At 42.5% G+C, this 21304-nt stretch overlaps 4 protein-coding genes and 2 long non-coding RNA genes across 9 annotated transcripts in view; 4 read left to right on the plus strand and 2 right to left on the minus strand.

Moving 5' to 3' along the window:
- Window positions 1-6998: 6998 nt before the first annotated feature.
- On the minus strand, window positions 6999-7887 carry Prosalpha3T (Proteasome alpha3 subunit, Testis-specific). The gene has a single exon (NM_143586.3). The coding sequence runs from the start codon at window positions 7851-7853 to the stop codon at window positions 7098-7100; it is 756 nt and encodes a 251-aa protein (NP_651843.1). The 5' UTR covers window positions 7854-7887; the 3' UTR covers window positions 6999-7097.
- Window positions 7888-10620: 2733 nt separating this feature from the next.
- On the plus strand, window positions 10621-11807 carry CG15554 (uncharacterized protein). The gene is made up of 2 exons (NM_143587.3): window positions 10621-10729; window positions 11116-11807. Exons 1-2 carry the CDS (start codon window positions 10709-10711, stop codon window positions 11536-11538), a joined length of 444 nt encoding a protein of 147 aa, NP_651844.3. The 5' UTR covers window positions 10621-10708; the 3' UTR covers window positions 11539-11807.
- A 629-nt stretch (window positions 11808-12436) lies between these two features.
- Ktch (Ketchup) lies at window positions 12437-15138 on the minus strand. Of its 3 annotated transcripts, none has more exons than NM_143588.2 (2): window positions 13700-15138; window positions 12437-13640 (listed from the first exon to the last, which is right to left on the minus strand). In NM_143588.2, exons 1-2 carry the CDS (start codon window positions 14820-14822, stop codon window positions 12496-12498), a joined length of 2268 nt encoding a protein of 755 aa, NP_651845.2. In that variant the 5' UTR covers window positions 14823-15138; the 3' UTR covers window positions 12437-12495. The 3 variants fall into 3 exon arrangements, with proteins under 3 accessions (NP_651845.2, NP_001247379.1, NP_001247380.1); NM_001260450.1 differs by having other exon boundaries at window positions 13700-14893; NM_001260451.1 differs by having other exon boundaries at window positions 13700-14853.
- An 875-nt stretch (window positions 15139-16013) lies between these two features.
- On the plus strand, window positions 16014-16505 carry lncRNA:CR46207 (long non-coding RNA:CR46207). The gene has a single exon (NR_133495.1). It is a non-coding gene; the product is annotated as a long non-coding RNA:CR46207 (long non-coding RNA).
- A 296-nt stretch (window positions 16506-16801) lies between these two features.
- Window positions 16802-17522, plus strand: lncRNA:CR43458 (long non-coding RNA:CR43458). Of its 2 annotated transcripts, NR_048522.1 has the most exons (2): window positions 16802-17240; window positions 17343-17522. It is a non-coding gene; the product is annotated as a long non-coding RNA:CR43458 (long non-coding RNA). The 2 variants fall into 2 exon arrangements; NR_048521.1 differs by having other exon boundaries at window positions 16802-17522.
- Window positions 17523-18863: 1341 nt separating this feature from the next.
- Gycbeta100B (Guanylyl cyclase beta-subunit at 100B) overlaps window positions 18864-21304 on the plus strand; it is a 43887-nt gene continuing 41446 nt past the window's right edge. Inside the window, exon 1 of the mRNA NM_079864.4 lies at window positions 18864-19140. The gene's annotated coding sequence lies outside the window, so the exon portion shown is untranslated. The remainder of the gene's footprint in view (window positions 19141-21304) is intronic.

Below are 21304 nucleotides of genomic sequence, written 5' to 3' on the forward strand. Positions count from 1 at the left end.
TTTGAGGCTTGAACATGAGTGCCAGTTTGATAGACTGAAGGAATCGAGGGCAGAAATTAGAGGCACATATAAATATTGCCGCTTAGCAGTGCGAGAACCATAGCCCAGACCAACAGTCGAGTCAAAAGCCAAATGGGATTTGCTGGAACTGTGCAGTGTAAAACCAATTCGTTTCCATTTGTCCTCGGCGTCACTTGCACAACCTACACAACCGCATACTCGCACAATGCAATTGAACTCTGTCCCTTAACCTCCACTTCCGTTTCCGGTTGCCCAAGGAGAAGGAGCCGCTCTGATCCTGCTGCTGACAATGCGAGTGACAGTAGGAATGCAAACACAATACACAATATGGAATACGCAGCACAAAAGGATAAAGGCAGAATGCAGAATCCGCACTACGCACACAATACAGGTGGGCAACGGTGGTTAAGGTTGTGATTGAAAAGGGATAATAGAGTAACAGTGGGGAATATTATTTGTTATCAGAAGCTCTATTCAAATTGAAACAGCTTTTCAAAATCGATTGAAAGTATTATTGTGTAGAATTTAAAGGTTCTTTAGAATTTTTCCACGAATAAAGTATCTACACTTAAACATTTTAAAAAATACTGATGTTCTAATTGAAAACCTACTATTATTTCCCACTGTGCCAAATTAGAAGTAAGAAATCGCAGGCGAAAGCGCTCAACACTTAACATGATTGCACTCGACTCAAAGGCTGAACTGGGATTTGCGGGTTCTCCGTGTGGCGGACCATTGGGGCAACTTCGGGCTTTGGGCATTTCAATTTTGGATACAGCCACTGCTCCGCCTGGCTTAATGGTCCGATTAACACTTTATGACATACTCGGGAGTCTCTGCGACATTAAAGCCTGCTTATTTATATACTCGAACATTTATATTCGTGCATTTATGTCGAGTGCAAAGGGGAGCTATTTTTGTACAGGACATTTTGCAGGAATTGCCGTTGGTCACGACAGCCCCCATATTTTGTTGTCGTCTGGCTGTTTGGTCAATACTCAATTATGGCACCCCAGTGGGCTCCATATGCTGCAGCTGGCAAAACAGGTCGAAAACAAATTGAAGGTGCAAAGGTTAAACTGCGAATCTGTCACCTGCGAGCTGACACCCGCGAACTTTAGCAAACCGTATTGTGGGGCAAATAAAATGGAAAGCATTTTATGTGCCGTGAAAAAGCTGAGAACACCAAATGAATGGAATTCCAATGAATGGAGCGCCGATTTGAAGATTTCAACTTTGACAGCGCCCACAGAACGCCTGAATAATTCACAAAACGGCCACAATTTTCTTTTCAGCGTCAGGGAAAATTGACTTTTAATTTTCCACGCCAGCTTGGGCAAAATGGAGTATTTCATTTATAAATCAACAGCTTGTTGGTCATCAAACAGCCAGCATTTCAATTAATATGCAAATATACACAAGGATAATTAACCAGACCGATGTTTCCGAACGGTGAGTCTCTCAGCCCTTCGTTGATCTGCTGTTGATGTTCCGCCATCAACCTCCAATCGCTATTCACATCCCGAAAGGACCCGCATTTGCAAAGTCATTACCTTGGCGTCGCTGACAGGACACATTCCTCGAATTCCCGCATGGCCGTTGGGCACCAATAAAACTGACTCGTTGCCGAACTGATGACATTTCAATAAAGAGATCCAGACCCCAAACAACATTGATTAACAAGCTGTGTGCTAGTTGGAAACGCAAATGGATTAGTGACAGAGATGGCCAGAAACCGAGATTCGCATTACATTTTGCATTTAAAGGTTTCCAATTACGGATTACCTAACAACCATCTAATTGCTATTAGATATTGGTAACTATGAAACTATTAAGTTGCCGATAAGATAAACGCAAAACTGACTAATTTCAATTAACCCACACAGAGGCAGTGTTAAAACTTCGAAAGTATACATTTGTACTCATGTCTATCTAAGCCCAATAGGTAATTAGCATTGCCATCCAGTCCAAACCCACCTGCAGAATTGGTTTGGGAAAGCGAGTGCATTGAGTAAACACAATGAGAGGGCTGCAAATGCAGTGATAGCAACCCATCAAAGCCGAATTCCCCGCCGAGAACAATGCTCTCCAATTAGGCAAATGGCAAAGTTGATTAAGTCAGCCGCCGTACTGGGAAATTGCAGGTCCGCCCCTTATCCACATGGCCATCAAATAAAGGACCCAGCAATTTTCATTTATTGCACACAATTTCAATTATATCGAGTGCTGTCCGGGCCAAATCGAAGCCGTGACAAATGCCTATTGCGGGATGGATTTACACGGCCCCTGCCGCAAATGGAAGTCATTTATCAAAAACAAAGGCGCTGACTCGGCAGCCATCACCTGGAGATAAGAAGAGCCCGGAAAGCCCTCCCAAGGACCTTTTGTTTGATTCGATGTTGCCATTTGGGGTTGACTGTGCTGGGTTTGTGGGTGGTGGCCTTTCTCCTTTGTTGCTGACAACCGGAGATAAATACGCACATACAGGTCATTTTGCTGTCGTCCGTTTTCGTTTTCGGCGCGGATGGGAGTCCTGGCGATATCCTGGCAGGGAAATCAGTGTGCTGTGCATATTTAATGGCGTATGCAAATGCAGAGGGTCCGAAATGGCTCAAAGGCTTGTATATTTACGAGTCCAACAATGCCACGAAAACATATTTAACTCGCTCGCATTGTGTCTTGTATCTTCGGTTATCCACCATTTGTAATCCGTGCCAAATGTCACAGGAAGACCCCAAAACAAACCACTTGGCCACAGTTCCCTTCGCCAGCCGCCTTGAAGACCCCAATCCGCATTAGACTGCGCAGCTGTCCTAAATCAAATGGCCCATATTTTTGCCTGTCATCCGATAGAATGTCTTATCGATGGGTCTTTTTTGACCTAGCTTACCTAAAATATAGCCCATTCATCTCTTTTCTCAATTGACGAAATGGCGATTAGGGCACTTTAAATAATACATATAAAACATTTGGCTACAGGTATATAAGCTATAAAATAATAGAAATTGATTATTGTAGGTTCTGTCAAAATGTCTCATAGTTCGATGACTAAATTCATCAACTGCAGACGATATTAATTTGCGCACTTTAAAACAAATTTACCTAGTAGTAATCAACCTAATTTTTTGTGTTTTTCGGGCTTGTCTTTTGATGAACGGCAGGTGTGAAACATTTCATTGCCCAAAAATAACGACCTCTGTGAATTTTCACCGCCCCCAGCGGTCGGATATTTATTGTCTAAACGAATCTGCCGGAGTGCTTCGAAATTAATGGCCGTGGCAACTTGAAAGCAGTAAAGGGACCAAAGGGAGGGCTTTAAAGCCAAGTTACCTGGCCCTCGGCTCATTGGAGCGTTCTTATCGATTGGGCTCGCGCCTTAATTATGAGTAGGGCGAAAGAGATTGAAGCTGCCCATGCTTTTTCACTGATTGCACAACAGATGCTGATTGATGGCCCCTTGTCAGTTAGATTAATCGACTGGCCACGGCTGAGCGAAAAACTCAAAGTGCACTAAAAGCTGATCCTAGGTGCACGGACACTACATGAAAATTGCATTTGCTTCGTTTATGGCCAGAGTTAAGTTGGCTTTATACATTCAGCGGACCCAACTTTTGGGGTGTCTGGTTTAAAGCCTCAAAAAAGCTGAAGCCCGGGCATTAATATTAAATGTGTTAAAAGTTTGGAGTTTGGGCTAGAAGAGCTCAAATCATGCGCAACTTGAAACAAATTGTTGAGCATTCCGTTGGTGCCAAGGTCCCGACCCGAGACTAGGCAATATATGTAAGCCAAGTCAAGCCAAAGACTGGCAACAAGTTAGCAAACATACAACAATGTCTTGGATGTGTGCATTAAAAGTCAATGACTCGGCAAATGAATTGCAGGCCCAGGCAAATTAAATTAGCGTAGCGACTTGATGTCCTTGTGGGTGACCCTAAGTCGAAATGGTTCTTATTGAAGGATTCCAGCCATCCCGAAGTGCGTCTATCCACTTTATGAGTCGGCCGCATCGCCGAATGTAGCATAAAATATTTAAGTTACCTGGCGTAAAATGCCCCAAATGGTAATCAATAATCTGCGAGGCAAGACTTAATTAGTCAAATCCAAGAAGTAGTGTGGGATCTGGGTCCATGGTCAGCTGCCAACTTTATGTTGGTTGGAAATAATTAAAGTTAATTGAGTATAAAAAGTCAGCGGAAATTGGATAGGTCTGCACAAGTTCCATTAAATCTTTGGCTGAAATTCCACTCGGTGTGTTGTGGGAAATTAAAATGCTCAGCCAGTTTCGATTTCACAGCCCAGCATCTGACATAATTGCACTGCCAGCAAGTTGTCCTCTAAGCCAGCTTTAATATGTTGGCAAAAGACACAAAGAGACTGGGCTAAGAGAGGGCTGAAGAGAGCGAAAGAGCGGTCCTGCGCAGCTGTGCGCAGATCCTGTTGCTGCTATGCCCCGCCTGCCAGGGTTTACGTTGCGTATACGCAACGATGCGTTACTCACGTTAGCCACGTAGTCCCAAGGAGAGACTAGCTGGACACAAAGAAGGACGAAGGACTGCCAACAGTTGGCGGCATCCAACGCACTCGAACGGTACTCAAGCGGAAGTGCGACTTACAAACATCCAAAATCCACAGTCTGGCATTCTTGGGCGTACATAATGCATATATATATATATATATATATATATATATAGGGATAACCCTTGGGCGCATTCTTCTCTAGGCATTATGGAACGTGTCTGGGCATCTCTTGAGTTTTGGTGTTCTTCTAGGGACGAAAGGTGTTTTTTGGAAGCACTATAAAGGCGCTCGAAAATTCAAATCCATAAAAGTGTCATTAGGGTGGCGCATAAAACACAAAAGGTGCGCTCCGAAATTAATTAAAAAGGCAAACTCGAGACCGGAATTAATGGCGCATAAGATTTATGCAAACAGGCCAAAATAGGCTGCCTTTTGGAAATATCCTTGCTGAAATGTATTTGCCTTAAAAGTGTTTCAATTCATTTGCCAGCAATGGTTGAGTTACTGCACGGTCACTTCACAGGTTGAATTAATTTGCTATATTTATATAGTAGTCTTTTCCCCTGCCTTTTTCCTTTGCCCAAGATCAGAATATTAAATTTGTTTTTGTGATGGGAGGAAAAGGTCAGCGAGTTTAATTTTGCACGCAAAAATTAGCAAAAATAGAACTTAAATATTTATACAGCCCAGAACACGTGGGCGCATTCAAATTAGGTTGTCATGGGGTAACAAAGGAGTAATGTCCTCGAAAAACTCGTGTAAACGGAATGGACACTAATGCCAGCCTTTGTTTACGTTTTGAGCTTTGTTTGCCCCATAAAACAGCAGCACCAACAAATGTCAGATTGTCCAAAATGAAGTTATTTGAGTTTGTGTTCGGCAAACACACTTACACAGATACAGATACCCATACGCACAGAATTGTGGGCAATTAAGCGATGCGCTTAAGCCTGATGAGGTTTTCAGCGCGAGATAAATATCAGAGAAGTAAAAGAAGGCAGCACGACCACATTTGTCAGTCCAGCCGAATTAATGATACACGGAAAGAAAATGCTTCATTGTTAAGTTATTTGCAGTTGTTTAATATTCAGCTTTCAGCCATTTGGAATTCGATATTATTATAAGTCAAGATACAGCGTTTTTTCCTCCATTTTTCCTCCGAACTTTTGCTCAGTGCAGAGGGATATACATACACATGTTTTGTGGTCCTGTCGAGAGTAATAATTGCGTAGGCACATTACGGTTATTTGCCGGAGTAGACGCAAGTATGCGATTAATTTGATTACACTCCTATGAATAGATATGGCGTGTATTTGAGTGGATTTGGCTGAGTAGAGGGCACAACTCCATTTTGGGAATCGTGTCTAAATAAGGGGTTATCTGCCACCGGTTGCATTGAACCATTGCCAATTTCGTGGAAAGAACACTGGCAAACACTTGGACACAAAGGGGTGCCATTTCATTAGAAGTTAAACATAAATTGGCTTTTAAGTCGATGGTAGTTGTATTTGTCTGCTGTCTGTTGCTTTGTTTAAAGTTCATAAAGCGTGAAATGCTAACAAGTTAATTGAAATTCCTGCAGCGTTTCACGTGCGATTGTTTGCTCTCACAGGACACAACAAAAAAATGAAAACTCGTCTCGGAGGAAAGCGTTTCTTTCTTTTTGCAGCTGGCTTGACTGGCTCCTATCTGGACTCCTTCCTTTTCCCTTGGCTGAGCAAACACTTAGCCGGTGTGAAAAAATGTAGACAAGTGTAAATTTATATTCCCTTCTGAGGGAAAGGGGCCTTTGGCCACTTAGAGCTACTCGCCGGAAAATGTGCGAGTACGGTGTATAACTTTGACGTGAGCCATAAAGGAATTTAAATATTTCTCCAGCAGAAAAGCTATTTGCATTGTTTATTCAGAGTGACTTCAAGCAGACAAGGTATCTGCTGTTCAGTTTTTCAGGCGTGCTGAAAGTCGTAGAAACTACCAAGTTTATTGCACATGAGCGCTCAACTTTTGCGAAGGAAGACACATAAGGTCCTTGGCAATCTGAAGTCCAAATGTAGCATCTATAGTACCTCAGCTGCAACTATTCGCCTCCATTTTCAGTTTTACTGGCCTGCGATTTGCATATTTCACATAATGTGTATATAAATAAACCGTATGGTCGCTAAAAACCACACCGCATCAAAATGGCCCCCGGGAATTGCGTCAAAATGAGAATGTGTTGCCGCATTTTCGTACAACTCCATCGAGATTGGCTTATCTGCACACTGAACCAAAATATAAGCAACAAAGTATGTTTATTTAGTGCGGTTCTGCTTTTGCCACAGCCATAAAACAACTGCATGTTATAAATAATTCAAGCGTGAAATGCGGTATATAAAAAGATAAAGCTCTCATGATTCTACTGTCTGTACATTTTTACTTTTCGGTGGTCGAAGTTTTTTGAATATATGAGGTTTGGCTTTCTGGATCATAGTTTTAGGAAACAATTTTTAGTTTTTAAAATGTAACATATAACATATATAAACATTATAAAAGTAACTAATGACTAAAAAATTTTCTCTTTACGACCCGACGCGCCTCTTCAAATTGTTATTCCTTTCGATTAGCCGGTGGATCTCGTTTTTTTCTAAAATATGAAAGACGGTGGTGTTACCGTAACGCTGTACGAAAGCAATTTCCAGTTTTTCGGGGGTCAAGCTATCTCTGCCCAAGGTCATGCCCATGACCTTGATGGCTACATCCTTGGCCTCCTCGACCGAAGGACTTACGTAGCCCTTGCTAAATAGTTCCTTCTGAAGCATTTCCATGGCTGCCCCTGACTTGCGGCCAATGCAGGTGGCCTTCCAGCCACTGTAGTTTCCACTGGGATCGGACTGATACAACTGAAACCCGAAGCGGCAATCCCAGCCCATGTAAAGAAACGATACCCCGAAGGGTCGTTTGCCACCATATTGCGTATACGCCTGTTTGATATCGCAAAGGTTCGTGACCAACTGCTCGCAAGGAATCATCTCACCGAAGTTGAACTGATATTGTTGGGCGATCATTCGCAGTTGGTTAACCAGCACGTTACCATCCGCCGTGTTGCCCGTGGCGCAACAGGCAATGTTCTCGTTCAACCACGAGATTCTTGGCACAGGAATACTGGTGTCCATGAGCTTGTCAACGCTTCGTTCAGTGGCCAACAGGACTCCGTTCTTAGCCAGGAGTCCCACGCATGTGCCCGACTGCGAAGCGGCCTCCATCGCATACTCCACCTGATAGAGGCGGCCCTCCGGTGAAAAGATCGTGGTGCGGGAATCGAAGAAACGGGCCATCGTTTGGTAAAATAAAAAAATATATAGCAGATTACTTGGAATATGGATTGATAGCTATAAAAAATATGTAGGGCATCAAACGAGAAGTTCCCACATACTAGATTAGCAGAAATTCTAGATCTTAACTGTTATAATACTTTAATTGCATTTAAACATAATATTCACTTTATATATTATTGTTTAATTCTCCTATTTTTTCCAGCCCAAAAGTGGATGCATTTCTGTAAAGTAAAACGTACAGAGAGATGCAAAAAATTCAAAATTTTCAACTACTTTTCCATTCCCTTGAAGCACCATTTATTCTCATTTTCCGCAGCGAAAAGTGTATGTGGCTTTGGGGATTATTGCACAAAGCGCATAAACTTATTAAATATGCAAAATGCCTCGTATTTTTCCTGTGGTAAATGGAAAGGCTTGGCTGTCAGTCGCAAATTTAAGGCACAGCTCTGCGTTATGATAAATGATTTGCCAGCGGGGAGTTGTCGAACGGGCCAGGAGGCATAAATTATGAACGGGGCCAAAGGTCAAAGGTAAACCAATGCCTCTGCGCCGCAGACGCTACTCCATTAATGTCGAACTTTAGCCCACGGAGAGCTCTGTCACTTTTCCAATTGACTGCAGTCGGCAAACTATCTTAATTAGTTTCGCGCGCTGCCCAACAAGTTGATTCATCTATCTGGATTGTCCTAACTGAAATAGTGAAGAGAGAAGCCGAAAAGGATGTCGTGCCAGTGCAGTATAAAATCGATGATCCATATAACGATCCCGATTGGTGATTAGGTAATAGTAATGTGTCTGTCTGGACGCTCCGCACCCAAAAGGCTGGAATGATGCCACACCCTGGAAAACGGGGAGAAGTGGGTCTTAAGTGGAGTGCGCCAAGTCGATTGGAAAGCAATTCGCTTGCCCTTGCCATGCATAAAATATGAGGCAACCGGGGCCATAACTCAATTTGCTGCTACATGCATCCCCTTTCCATCTCCCGAGTCCTGGCAGCATCATCAAATCGAAATCGGTATCGGAATAAAAATAAAATGCCTGTCTGCAATTTGGTTCAGTTCAAAAGCCCATCAAACTCATTACGTAGCATTCATGCCTGACCATTTCGGCCACGTTTTCATATTTTTTGAGCCGCCTTCTTTGTTTATTTTTTGACAGACGAATCCCCAAACGTGGAGCGTATGTGACAGAGGATTTAGCACTCAGCGCCAGCTGGACTCAAATCAGCAGAAAAATGAGGAGAAGAGCTGGTGGTTATGGCTGATTATGATGCGCCCCTTGTAGAACTCATACGCCATATGAAATATGAACGAGTGCGAAGAGCTGAGCCGGAAACGACCCTCATCAATATGGATTTTGCGACGGACATGTGGGCCACGTTCGCGTTGAGTGCCAGTCCGGGTTGAGTAGAGTTTGTTAAATTAATTGCATAAATAATTTACATAGTAATTACACGCAGTCCTGCGAGAAAGATGAATGCAGACACCCTTCCGCTTGCATATAAATCAAAATGCTAATGCAATCGAGTCGATATTTGCATTTTACGTAATCCTGCAAATCCGTAATTACGTAATGCAGCCACAACCTGATTGTCAGTGGCAGTCGTTGAGCTTTAATTGCGTTTCCGTTTCCGTTTCGCTGACTCATCGAATATTAACCCCAACCATTTGGCGGGAGAACTAAAATTGCTCCCACTTCCGGAAGCCGCAGCCACAAACGATATATATTGGACGAAAAAGTAAAAGGGCTAATTTAAGGTCTGAAAATAAATCCAGTATGGATTTAAGATTTAACTAATAGCTTTGTACTTTAATTTATGGTGATTGTAAACAGTTTAACTAACATAATCGATCAATAGAAAAACACATCAGCGAATGCTCCTATTCTGCTCTGCTGATTACCATTTTACAATCAATCGAGTCGTCATAAAAATGTTCAAAGATCATTTACCAAGTGGCGCGATATATATATGTTAATCTGCTCAATCGATTGATCATCGGCCATTTCAACATCTCAATCGATCAGAGGCAGGTCGAACAACTATTGCACGACCACAATTTAATGACTTAGCATATGAATCGCATTATAGTTTCTTTTGTGGTTGTCTGTCCATCTTGGGATCAAAAACCATGTTAGAAAATCACATCTCTTGATGTATCAAATGGCAAGACAAACGATCGACGCGCTTTTAATGCGCATTGTTGGCACAAAGATTAAAAATCGTCGATTAAAAATCAATATAAATACATCGATTGCTATTATGAACGCACTACAAAGGAAGCTCTGGACACGCTTAATATATCTATATAGAAACTTTTATGCAAATTACCACTAGGTGAAGAGCCGAGCCCATGTAAACTGAGCACTCATAAAGTTGATTTATGCAGCCGAATCAAGACAAATTTGCATAATTATACTGGCGTGAACAGCCAAAGAGTCGCCCCAAAGTCTAAGCCCGAAAACGAGATTCACAAATCTATCACTGGGATCTGGCAAAGATCGCGATGATATCTCCCAGGGGCTTGGACCCTCGTTTGTCCAGATCTGGCGGCACCTCGTGATCGATCCAACTGGACTGACAAATGCATAAATCACGTGCCAGTGCCGCAAAAAACCGAATCCGATTTTATACAAATCAGAGAATGGAGATCGGAGAACGGAGAATGTCTGCGACTGGCTTCGCTGACTAGTTGGTAGAAATTATGTAAATGCATGAGACTAGACCCTGAACTTGAAGCGAGTCGGCGGAGCAGAAGCTCGGACCCCTTCAGTTTGCTGCTGAGTTAACTGGAGATCGGTCGAAAATTTAGAGTGCGAACCTCGAAAACAACGTGTTGGATACGAATTTACGGACAATGTACAGGACTTTTGTTTGGGTAAGCTTACAGCCGAAAGAAAATTGAAATGGATACAAATGCTATTCATAAATTGGACTAGTTCGATTTGATTTTTAAATGTGTTTCTTGTGTGATTCATAAAATCCGTTTAATATTCAACTTTTATTTTATAGTAATGAATTTTTTAGTGTAATAAATGTTCGATTCCATTCAAACTCAACTGAACTCAACTAGTTGCCAACCTTTAGAGTATTGTTTTTGAAAATTTTGCAACTAATTTATTTAATTTTTAAGATAAGGCTGTGTGTTTATTCAAAACCAAGGTTGGCGCATAAAAGCATTAACGTTTTAAAAGGTTAGACATTCGGAGGCAGTTATCTTGCTTATTTAAATATATTATTAATTGAGTGTAATTTGTCTTGCAGCTGTTAACCCTAATGGCAGTGGCAAGTGCCGCCACCTCGGGTCGGGACTACTTGCCGCGCCCCCCCGCCAAAGCCTATGTCTACGGCACGCCCCCGCCCAGCACGATGGCTCAGTTGCGACGGATAATCCAAGGTCACCTGGAGCGCTTCCAGCTGGCGGAGCAGGCCCACTTTTCCCGCCGCGCCAATGTGCAGCTGGGGAAATCGGAAGTGCCGGCGGACAGAAAACCGCTGGCGATGCAATTGTGGGTGGTTCGCACGCCCGCCATTTCCGGCGCGGCCTCGGATAACGTCCTCGATTACGCCCTGCCGCCCAACACGCCCACTCCGAAGGACTACGCGCACAAGTTCCTGCCCGAGGGCAAGGATGTGGTACCCGGAAGCTCTTACATACCGCTGCGGTTGCTGGTGATAAAGCGCTGAAGCTGATATATGAATCTTGGGCGGCGGCTTGCCTTTTGTTGTTCGAAAACAAGTTCCGGCGGAATGCCGATACCCGACACTTAATGCCCAACCAGTAGTTGGCTAATTGGCTTTAAGCTTACTGGTTCCTAGCGCTAGTCTAGCAATAGTTTAGTTGTTTATGTTAAGGCCCAAGTTCGCTAATCTAAATTAAGCCACCACATCCCGGGGTCCGTGACTAAGACTTCCGACCTTATCGCATCCAATAAATCCAAAACTAAGACTCAGCCACATGCCGTCGTAATCTATGAAATACATTCACCAAAAACTAAGTTGTCATCTCATTTACATAAATTAGAAGTCATAAATTTGAAGTGAGCGGGGAACTACTTGGCTCGAAACGGTTAGAAGCTGAATTCAAAACCGGTTAACGTTTATCTGTCAGCTGTAATCAAAAGCTTAAAGCTTCGCTTGTTTGGTTTAGTCTTTGACTAAGTTTGGAAAGCAGGACTAAAAGCTTTTATTTGCCGAAACTAAAGCTCGGAGGTATTTATTTATTCACAAGTAAAATGACAAAACTTGGAAGTTCTTTGGTAATGTAATGAACGCCAATATTTACATTCGGGTTTTATTGTATTTGAAAAGTCTGATGAATCATTATCTTGATGACTGGCCCCTAATTTACTTTTCATGTTCTACGCAAGGGGTATGATAACTGGTTGACATGGATACCAAGATTAGAGCTTGCAGACTTTATAATCATCCAACAAACATTATGGTGCATTGTATACCATTTATGTTATGAATGAAAGTGGTTCAGATAAGTTACATTTTATTTTATCTCACACATCTAAGTTTTTGTATTGCTGCACAGGAAAATAAATCAAGATTATCCACAATAGTTTAAAAGTCAATTTATAGGTACTATGTAGAATTTATTTACATTTTGTTGTACTAATGGTAACTTAACTTAGGTTTTTAAATACTAGTACTGTTTGTTGATGAATGGCTTAGGCCTTGCAAAATCGAGTCAGTGGGCATTTGTATAGTTTGCTGATTTCTCTTCTTGCTCGAATTGCAACAGAGACCCAACCAGGCCCGCTGGTTCTCTTTGTTAAATACTATAAAGTAAAGGAATAAAACAAATCCCTGTAAAGTGGCTGTCAGGCAGAATAAATAGGCGAAGATCCTTCCGAAATCGAAGTATGTACACAATCCAAAAATCCATGTTATTCCCAAAAGAAAGAAGAGCAACACAAACAGGCCGAGTTGCTTGAAGATAAGGTCACGTTTGAACAGGGCTGTATAGACACTCCAGGAGATGTATCCCACCAATATTGCATTGGCCACCGTGATAAGGCCAATAGGGAGTATGACGCCCAGACTTAAACCATATCCAGAAGGATAGCAGAGGATGGGATAGTCCATTGAGGAATTATTGGGTCTGTAGGAACCGGGCTCCAGAAAAACCACCAACAAGGTGGGTATAAGTGGCAATGTCCAGGCCGCCACAGCCGACATTAGTATATAATGTCGTGGGTGATTAACTCCAATGACTCTCACATATCTTTGATACTGCAGAAATCCAATGATAAACATCCAGCTGAAGACAACCAAGAGTAGATATTGCATCACGGCTCCAACCAGAGTACATCGTTCCGACTCAGATTGTTCCAGCTGCTCCAGCAAATGGCTTTGACTCAGGATCAGGAAGAAGAGCAACTGAAGACCCAGGGCAGCACACAGATTCAGCAATATCTTCGTGGAGGCTAATGTCCGGAAGCTCTTAAACACGGCTGCAGTTATAAAAATCATTAGGAGGCCCAACAGAGAAAGGGTCAAGCCGACATTGGTGATTACATCTAAGGAGTGATCATCTTCATTGGTGTCCAGACCTGCCTGCATTTTGCTCACTCCCAGTAGAAATGTAAACTGGGTCAGATGATCCGCATGGCAGAGGATCACTGGGTGCGATGAGGCTTCCAAGCTGCCACCACCGCTGGTGGATATTCCATCGCTAAGCCAGGTCTCATAGTTCCAGTAACCACATCCTCCCTCAAATTGAGTTTCATTCGCTTTTGCATTACGCAAGAAAAATGGCAACTTTCCAGGTAGCTTGGTATCTTACGAAAAGATTTTAGATTAAAACATATATGCTATAATTTTCCCTCAACCCACTCACCATTCAATCCTGGTATTGTTATGGATATAACATTACTAGTTGGCCGTCGTTTGATTTCCTCTTCCGTCTCCACAAAGAGTGAATCTCGAGTATAGACCTTAAAAACTAAGTAAGAGGCTCCCTTTCTCTTCAGTTGGGTCCATAGTTTTTCGGGAATAAAGACCGCACTTTCTAGATTCTTCATGGCCCTTATATCTTCCTCATTATCCGATAGGTGAAGCATTTCGAAATGCGACATATTGCCACCAGAGAAGTTCACTATCCCACTCACATTTCTCACTTCTGGATCTACAAAGAATACTCTGAGTTCGCTCGTCTTTAGAACAATGACACCCATATCAAACAAGGGATGGAATGTGAACTCAGTGCTGTTTGCAAAAATAGTGGTGTTTAACTTTAAAATTGTTGGACTAAGCTCATCCAAATAATCCTCGAAGTTGCTAAGGAGTGCATTGGTTGCATTAGCGTCTGCTGAAACACGAAGGGTTTCATTATCTGTAGACATAACTTTTTGGCATATCTTCATCAAGTCCCCTACAACTGCAGCATTTCTTTCCGGTTTTTTGACCAGCGAATCGAATATCTCCGAAATACTGAAGACATCGGCGGCGGCCAGTTTCTCCTGAGTTTGAGTCAGGAGGTTACTCAGTTGGCTAATCATGTCCGGAGGGCTCTTCACAGCGAGAAGGTTTATACTCGAGCTGAGTTCCGGTGCCGACCTACAGGTCACGTGATCCAAGCTCTGCCAAACTCTATTCCCATTGCGAATTTGGCACCTCCGTCGGATGGGAATTCCCCGTTCGTTCAGGCATAGATCCCTTAGATTCGCCTTTTGCCCAACTCTCGTTTTCTCCACGCGATTGATTCGCTTTTCCTTGCCTTCATCCGTTTCGTATTCCAGTTCAAAGTCCTCGGCCTTGCAGAATCCTCGGTTGCAGTCCTTGTAGGGATTGTGCGACAGCTGACCATCTGCATCCACGCAGAGGAGGAAGCGCAAGTTCTTCAGGTGGCAGTAGTCCAGACACCGGGCCACATTCGGCTGATCCAGGGCGTACAGGGGGGGATTTGTACCTCCAGATACGAGTATTATATAGCCAGCAATCCACCAGAGAAACAGCAGCATACTGCTATCTATTTTTAACTAATTTAAGCGCAGGCTGCGATGTCGCACTCCCGAAGCTCCGCGATCGACTGACGAGGCGGAGATAAAATGCGAGTGGCGATAAAACGAGTTTTCCTCTCCTCATCCCTGTAAATAGGGCCTGCAAGAATTGCCACTTTCCTCACTGTTCTAGCTGGGTATTTGAATTGCTGGTCTACTTCGAGCAGAGCTCAAGGTCAACTGGTTATCTGGCCGACGATAAGAATTGCAGCATCTTCAAAGGTCGAACGGTGCGTTCTTTTCAAAATATCTTTGAATATAATAAGTGAAAGTCTCGAAAATAACACGAACCTCTTTAATAATGGGTATTATTTATACACAGTAGTTCTGTTTACTTTGATCACATTTTTTATCAAGGGAACTTCCTAATTAAAAACAAAAAAAAAAAAACGAATAGCCTGATAAAGAGCTAAATGGTAATTATCAAAATTATATATACCATACACCCAACGATAATGATAATTTGTTTATCGCAGTAAAGTGAGATTCTCTGAATTGATAAAGGTTAATTGCCGTTTTTCAACACCATTGCATGTATCGATAAAACTAATAGGAATTACAAATAAATTAAAAATCTGAATTTTCTTTTTTGCTCTGGGTAACAATGGCTGCCATTTCTGAATGTTTCTGTTATTCTCTCTGATTTTAAAAGTGCAACGATACTTAACACGAACTTTGAGTTGCTAGTCGCCATAAGCATATGAATGCATCAATCGGTAGCTAGGGGCTGTCAACAACTACAATATGTATGATAAGCAGCCACCTTTAGATACTTTCCTTACTAACACCTAGAAGGTAGAGATAGAGGTATTCAAATATTTGCATTCAGATATAAAATAATGTTCTCTTGTTCAAGCTGTGAAATCTTTATCTGTAGAGATAAAGTGAGCATTTCAATTGAAGAACCAATTTGTATATTTTTTTAGATTTCACCGAACGCATGAATAGAATTTGTCTGCTAAGTTATTAAAACTAAGGAACTGAATATACCGAAAACCACGTAATTTTTGCCAGTGCTCTCCTCACAGCTCGTAAGATCAAATCCGTCGATGGAATTAACGGCGTGAATAATTAGATGTGCTGCTTGAATGGCTGCCACCAACATCGTCAATGATCACTTGATATTTTTTCACTTTCTGAGTAGCCCCACTCGAGTTTGGAGAACTCGCGCGCGTTTGTAGAAACGAGTCTGAATATTTTCCGACAATTTAGAGTCTAGACTCTGGCAAACCCCCATCATCTGTCAACGGCGGCAGAAGATGAAGCAGAGCTGTAGTTGATGAATTGCTACGTGTACTACTGTTTCTATACACCTGTGTTTCGAGTTGATAAGAAAAATCACTCGTGCTGTTTATGACATTCACTCCTATTATTGTAGAATTAATACCACATTTATTATTATTCCTATGCATTACCTTTGATTTCACCACTCAAGAACTTTGAATAACCCTGCTTTGAATAGTCCATGCATATTAATGTGAAGATTGTGACCTCTGGCACTTGGTTTACAGTTATTGGAAATCACTAAGCTTTGGTCGACTGCCAGTATTTCGATTTAATTATTATTAATGCAAGTGGAAGACGCAACAATTGAGAGATGTCATGATATGGAAAGGATATTATTTACCTCACATGAGAAGCATTATCAAAGATGTGTGGACCTCAGGTCGATTTAATTCCAACAATATGAAATTTGTGCTTGGTAAGCGTGTGTTTGTAAATTAGTAGTTAATAAGTAGTGTAAGATACAAACACATTTGTAATTTGTAATGACCATTCTAGGTAGTTAAATATAAACGTGCTAGCGAGAATAAGTATTATTGAGTTGGGCGTTCGAAAAGTGCTTAAGAAGGCCATAAATTATTTTTAAAATTGGTCGTTTGACCTACTTTGAGTAGATGAACACAGCAATACTTATTTCTATGGCAACATTTTTCCTCAGTTTTCGCTTTGGCTCAGAAGCAATATCATCACTGGCACGTAAAGCGGCACAAAAAGACGCAGGACGAAGGAGCTGCCGAGGGTCCTTCTTTTCATTGTCATAGACGACATGTTTCGGCTGTGCGGAGTGCTACGGCAAAGTTGGTTCCACTTCAGGAATTTATTTACTCAAGTGTGATGCGATTATCCTGATGCACTTCTTCTTTGTCTCAATGCGCTAGTTACGCCCGCTGGGCACCGCCCAAAAACAAAAAAAAAAAAAACAAACAAAACCGAAACAGAATGGAATATTTTCGTGAGACTCTAGATGGCGTGTGCAGCAATAGCAATTGAGATGCCAGCAAAGTTTGGTAACCCTTTCTTCGTTTCGGCCTCTTAATTAAATGCCAGCCCGATAGTCATCTTCTGGCAACTGAACTTGATTAAAGTCCAGGGGCTGTACGTATTTTTCTCCTGCAACGTACGCGGTCCATTTCCCCAGCACAATGTTGGCAGGACCTCTCGATGAGTTGGCTTCTTTTAACTCGCGGTTATCCACAGCTCCCTTACCAGTGCCCACCCAACTGAAACTGAATCAAAAGGATGACTAGTTACGACCACAAGTGTCCAGAACAGAAGGTCTTCGAGTCTTCGGTAATCTTTCAAGTACCTTTTTTAACTTTTTTAACTTGAGCTAAAGTTGTTTTAAAATATAAAATAAATTAACGTTTCTGTAAGCTGAAAACATTTATCACCTCTCTATATTTTGATTTTTAAGTTTGTACCTTAGGGTATTCGAAACTTCGTTGTCAGTATTTAGACTTCCCTCTGGTTTCATGGTAACCATAAAAGGGTGAAAGGGCAAGGGGTATCCCGGCGTAGTTTTTGTGATTGTTTAGAGCCATAGCCCCCGGCAGAGTGACAATGACTTTGACAGTCTGCAGGCAGCGCATTCACTATGATACCTGGTTTCCTGACTGCCAGCTCCTGCTCCTCCTTCAATGTCACCGCCAGCGATGTCCTGTCAGTGAGCGGGTGCTCTTTCGACCAGTGTGCGATCCGCGAATAAACGGCGCCAAAAGCTAGCACAATTAAAACTTGGACAATGCATTTAATTATGTTTGCGGAGAGTAATTAATTTATGCGGCGCTTAAGCGCACATGAATATCCGATTGATGCACTCTGCAACGGCCGGTGTTGCGGCTTTCCGAGTGGGTTTGCCTTGGTGTTTTGTCGCTAACAGGTGCTTGCTTAGCCACGCCCCAGTGCGCCCCATTGGTCGACCTTGTCACCCCTTCACCCACCCGACCACGGACCGCCCACCCATTCAATTTCAATTACCGTACCATACGAGCACTTCTGTTTACCGTTTGCACTGCAAGTGTCTCTAATTTATTTGCTGCGTCTGGAGCGCCGAAATGTTCATCTGCTTGACTGGAGCTGCCCGAAAATCCATTGTCGTAGGTAAATTATGCGTGAGCCATTGACTGAGGCGAAAAGTTACAGAAATCAGCAGGAAGGTAAATAAGAATGGCAATAAATAACGCCGAAAACGGAAGTTGGTGCGAGGTGACGCTGGAAAATTGTATGCAAAGTAAACACTTGCCGGTAAAAATTCAGCGGGTGATTTGATCCGCATCCAACAAATCAAAACTACAAGGCCCACAAAATGCTTTCTAGACTTTCAAAAATGTATCTGCTTATATACATATATATAGTTTTTAATATTTATGATTTATTATTAATTATGATCACTATATTTATTATAATTATTAGAATGGATAAATGAATAATTTCTAATTAGCTTATTCAAATTAAACAACAAATTACCACCTATACTGAAAACCTTTGTTTATATACTTTTATTTTAAGTCAGCCAGGCGCCATCTATTGGCAGGTAGCAGCAGATGCTAGAGCGAGATAGAGCTCGAGAGCGAGCTTCTGGTTTCGAAAAGCTTTCCCGACGACCAGCAACAACAAACAGCTGAGTGGGTGGCAGCCGACAAAGGAAAAGCGGACAAGTGTCCTGCGAGCCGCCTTTAATACGGCGCTCCTTCGGCAGGAAGCGCTCAGTCGTCGACGGCTGATTCAGGCGAATTGTTCACTCCGGCGGACAGAGTGCGGCGCAAAATCGTAGCGGACTGGGAAAACTCCTTGGGAAAAGTCGCGCGCGCGTTTCGCGTTTCTTATCATACGAGTCGGCCAGTGAAAGTGGAAAGTTATTGCGCGAGTGAAAGCAGGCCCCGGAGAAAGAAGCTAAAAAAAAAGCAGCAAACACACAGATAAATCACAAGTTGCAAATAAACAAAAGCCGAGGGAATCGTCGTCCAATAAAAGGAATCGCGCGGCTCAAACAAATGTAAATTATCCACCCACACACACACACACATGCTTTGTTTTTTTGTGAATCATACATAAGCGAATGCGTCGCACACACAATGCCATTCCACTTGGCCCCGGATATTAAAGCATACTTCTCTGCGCTCTAATTTATTTTTGTTCCCGGACGGATATTTTGGTTCACGCTATCATTGTCCTTAATTTATGAGGTTCTGCGATTCTGTCTGCAAAAGTTGCCAAATAGAAATATTTGCCTCAATATGTCAAAGTTTATTAGACATTTAGCTTTGCGTGCCCACGGCAATTTGCTGACAGTTGTTTTAGTTGGTCGGACGATAGTGAATGACCATTATATTTGATAAATGCCCGGGCGGACACCGAGTTGAATGTACAATTGCTTTTGCCGCATTTTCCGCTCAGTTCCCTTTATCCAAAAGATGCACTGTACAAAAAAAAAGCAAGGTTTAAATTCATGAGCCTATGTGATAATAAGTTGTTAGGAAAACTAATAGTTTGTTGCTTTAATTGCTTTAACCAAACAAATAAATGGATAAATAATTGTTAACAACTATAGGATATTTTCAAATTTCTCCCAACGTTTATTTGCAGGTAGATCAGGCAGCAAAATATTTTTTTGGTCGGCCAGCTGATGACTTTATGATATTATTTTTCACTGTACAAACTCAACTTTTGCGGAGAGCACGGCATCCACATCCTGTGGCCGTCCCGTGGCCATGTTGTGTGCACTGTGCCTCATTTTGCGCCGGCCTAATGGCAGGCTCATCATTAACTCAGTTATTGTCAGTTTGGCGCTAAATTGACAGGCGGAACGACGGGCCTTTGGGCAAAAAGGAAAGGGGACTTTTTCAACTGGGCCGAGTAAATATCGTTTTGTTTTTACTTTCGCAGCGGCGTCATTTTGTCGCAATTATCAAATGGCGTGCCCGTCATCGCCAAATAGCAGCGACAAATGGCCCCATCGAAGAAACTTTGGCCCCTTACCCAATAAGCCTGGCCAAACAATTTGCAAAGCCCTGGGAATCGAGACTTATTTACACTCTTGTCTCTCTCTCGACTGGCACGAAAATAGCACAAGGACCTTCTGTTGACAGTGCCTTACCGTTATCAAAATGCCAAATGCTGCACGTAATTAAAATTCGCTCAATTGGAAGGATGTCAGAGGCCCCGAGGTCATTCGCAAATAGGTACTGCCGGTGGAATGCTCTCCTGATTAATATTCCCTATTTGGCAATCACAGTGAGCAAACATGGGGTGGAAAAAGTCTAGCAGTTACATACCAATGGCCAAACGAACAACAGGCATGTACACATTGTACTCGTGTATACTTTCATATATCTTATGACCGGGCTCCTAATGGGCTACAGAAATGTCTGCCAAGATGGGCGAAAATCGATATTTTCTCCGCTCCGCTGGCTGGTTTGTTTAAAGTATTTAAAGCATTGCCGGCTGGCAGGTAGAAATCCCTTACGGCTCGCCGAACTCACTGTGCTTTTCTCCGTGTAACTTATCATTGCTTTGCAGGCCAAGTTTTCCTCTTTTCAATTGGAGGTAACTTTTCCGGCCAGGGCTGCCATTTTGTGCTCCACTCGCTTATGCCAATCCTGCCCCAAGGCGACCCATTACCTGGGCAACTCCCAAGCCCAAACCCAAAAACTCCGCGAGAACTCAACGTTCGCAGTGCCTTAATTGCCCTGCACTCGTCGTGGCGCATAAATTTCTTGGCCAAAAGTGTGTGCGTTACCTGTTTTGGCCCGACTTTTGTATAATTAACCAGACGTATGCACCCTTTGTAGCTTTGTTTTAAAAACGCCATTCTGCCATTTTGGCGCTACTCTGCGATTTTTAAAAAATACTCAAGGAATCTCCATTCTTCGGCTATTCAAGATTAAAATATTATTCTATGTGAAGAATTGGGAAAGTAATAATTTATAATTTTTCCTTGAATTCTGGGCTAGAATTTATTTCACAAAAATTTTCTTTGTCATTAGTAAGGAAACTTTCAGGGCATCCATGGATTCGGCCAAGCGGACTCCAAGCCCCCATTTACCTCGACTAAATTGTGACCCAGTTGATGGCTGAGCTGCGGGTTGTTGGTGTGCCTTTCTATTGGTGCATCGGTGTGTTGTGCCTTCCGCACGTGTTGCATGTGGCATGCAACAAAC

The sequence above is a fragment of the Drosophila melanogaster genome, chromosome 3R (genome assembly GCF_000001215.4).
Source record: "Drosophila melanogaster chromosome 3R".
In the NCBI taxonomy this organism is placed as follows: Eukaryota; Metazoa; Arthropoda; class Insecta; order Diptera; family Drosophilidae; genus Drosophila; species Drosophila melanogaster.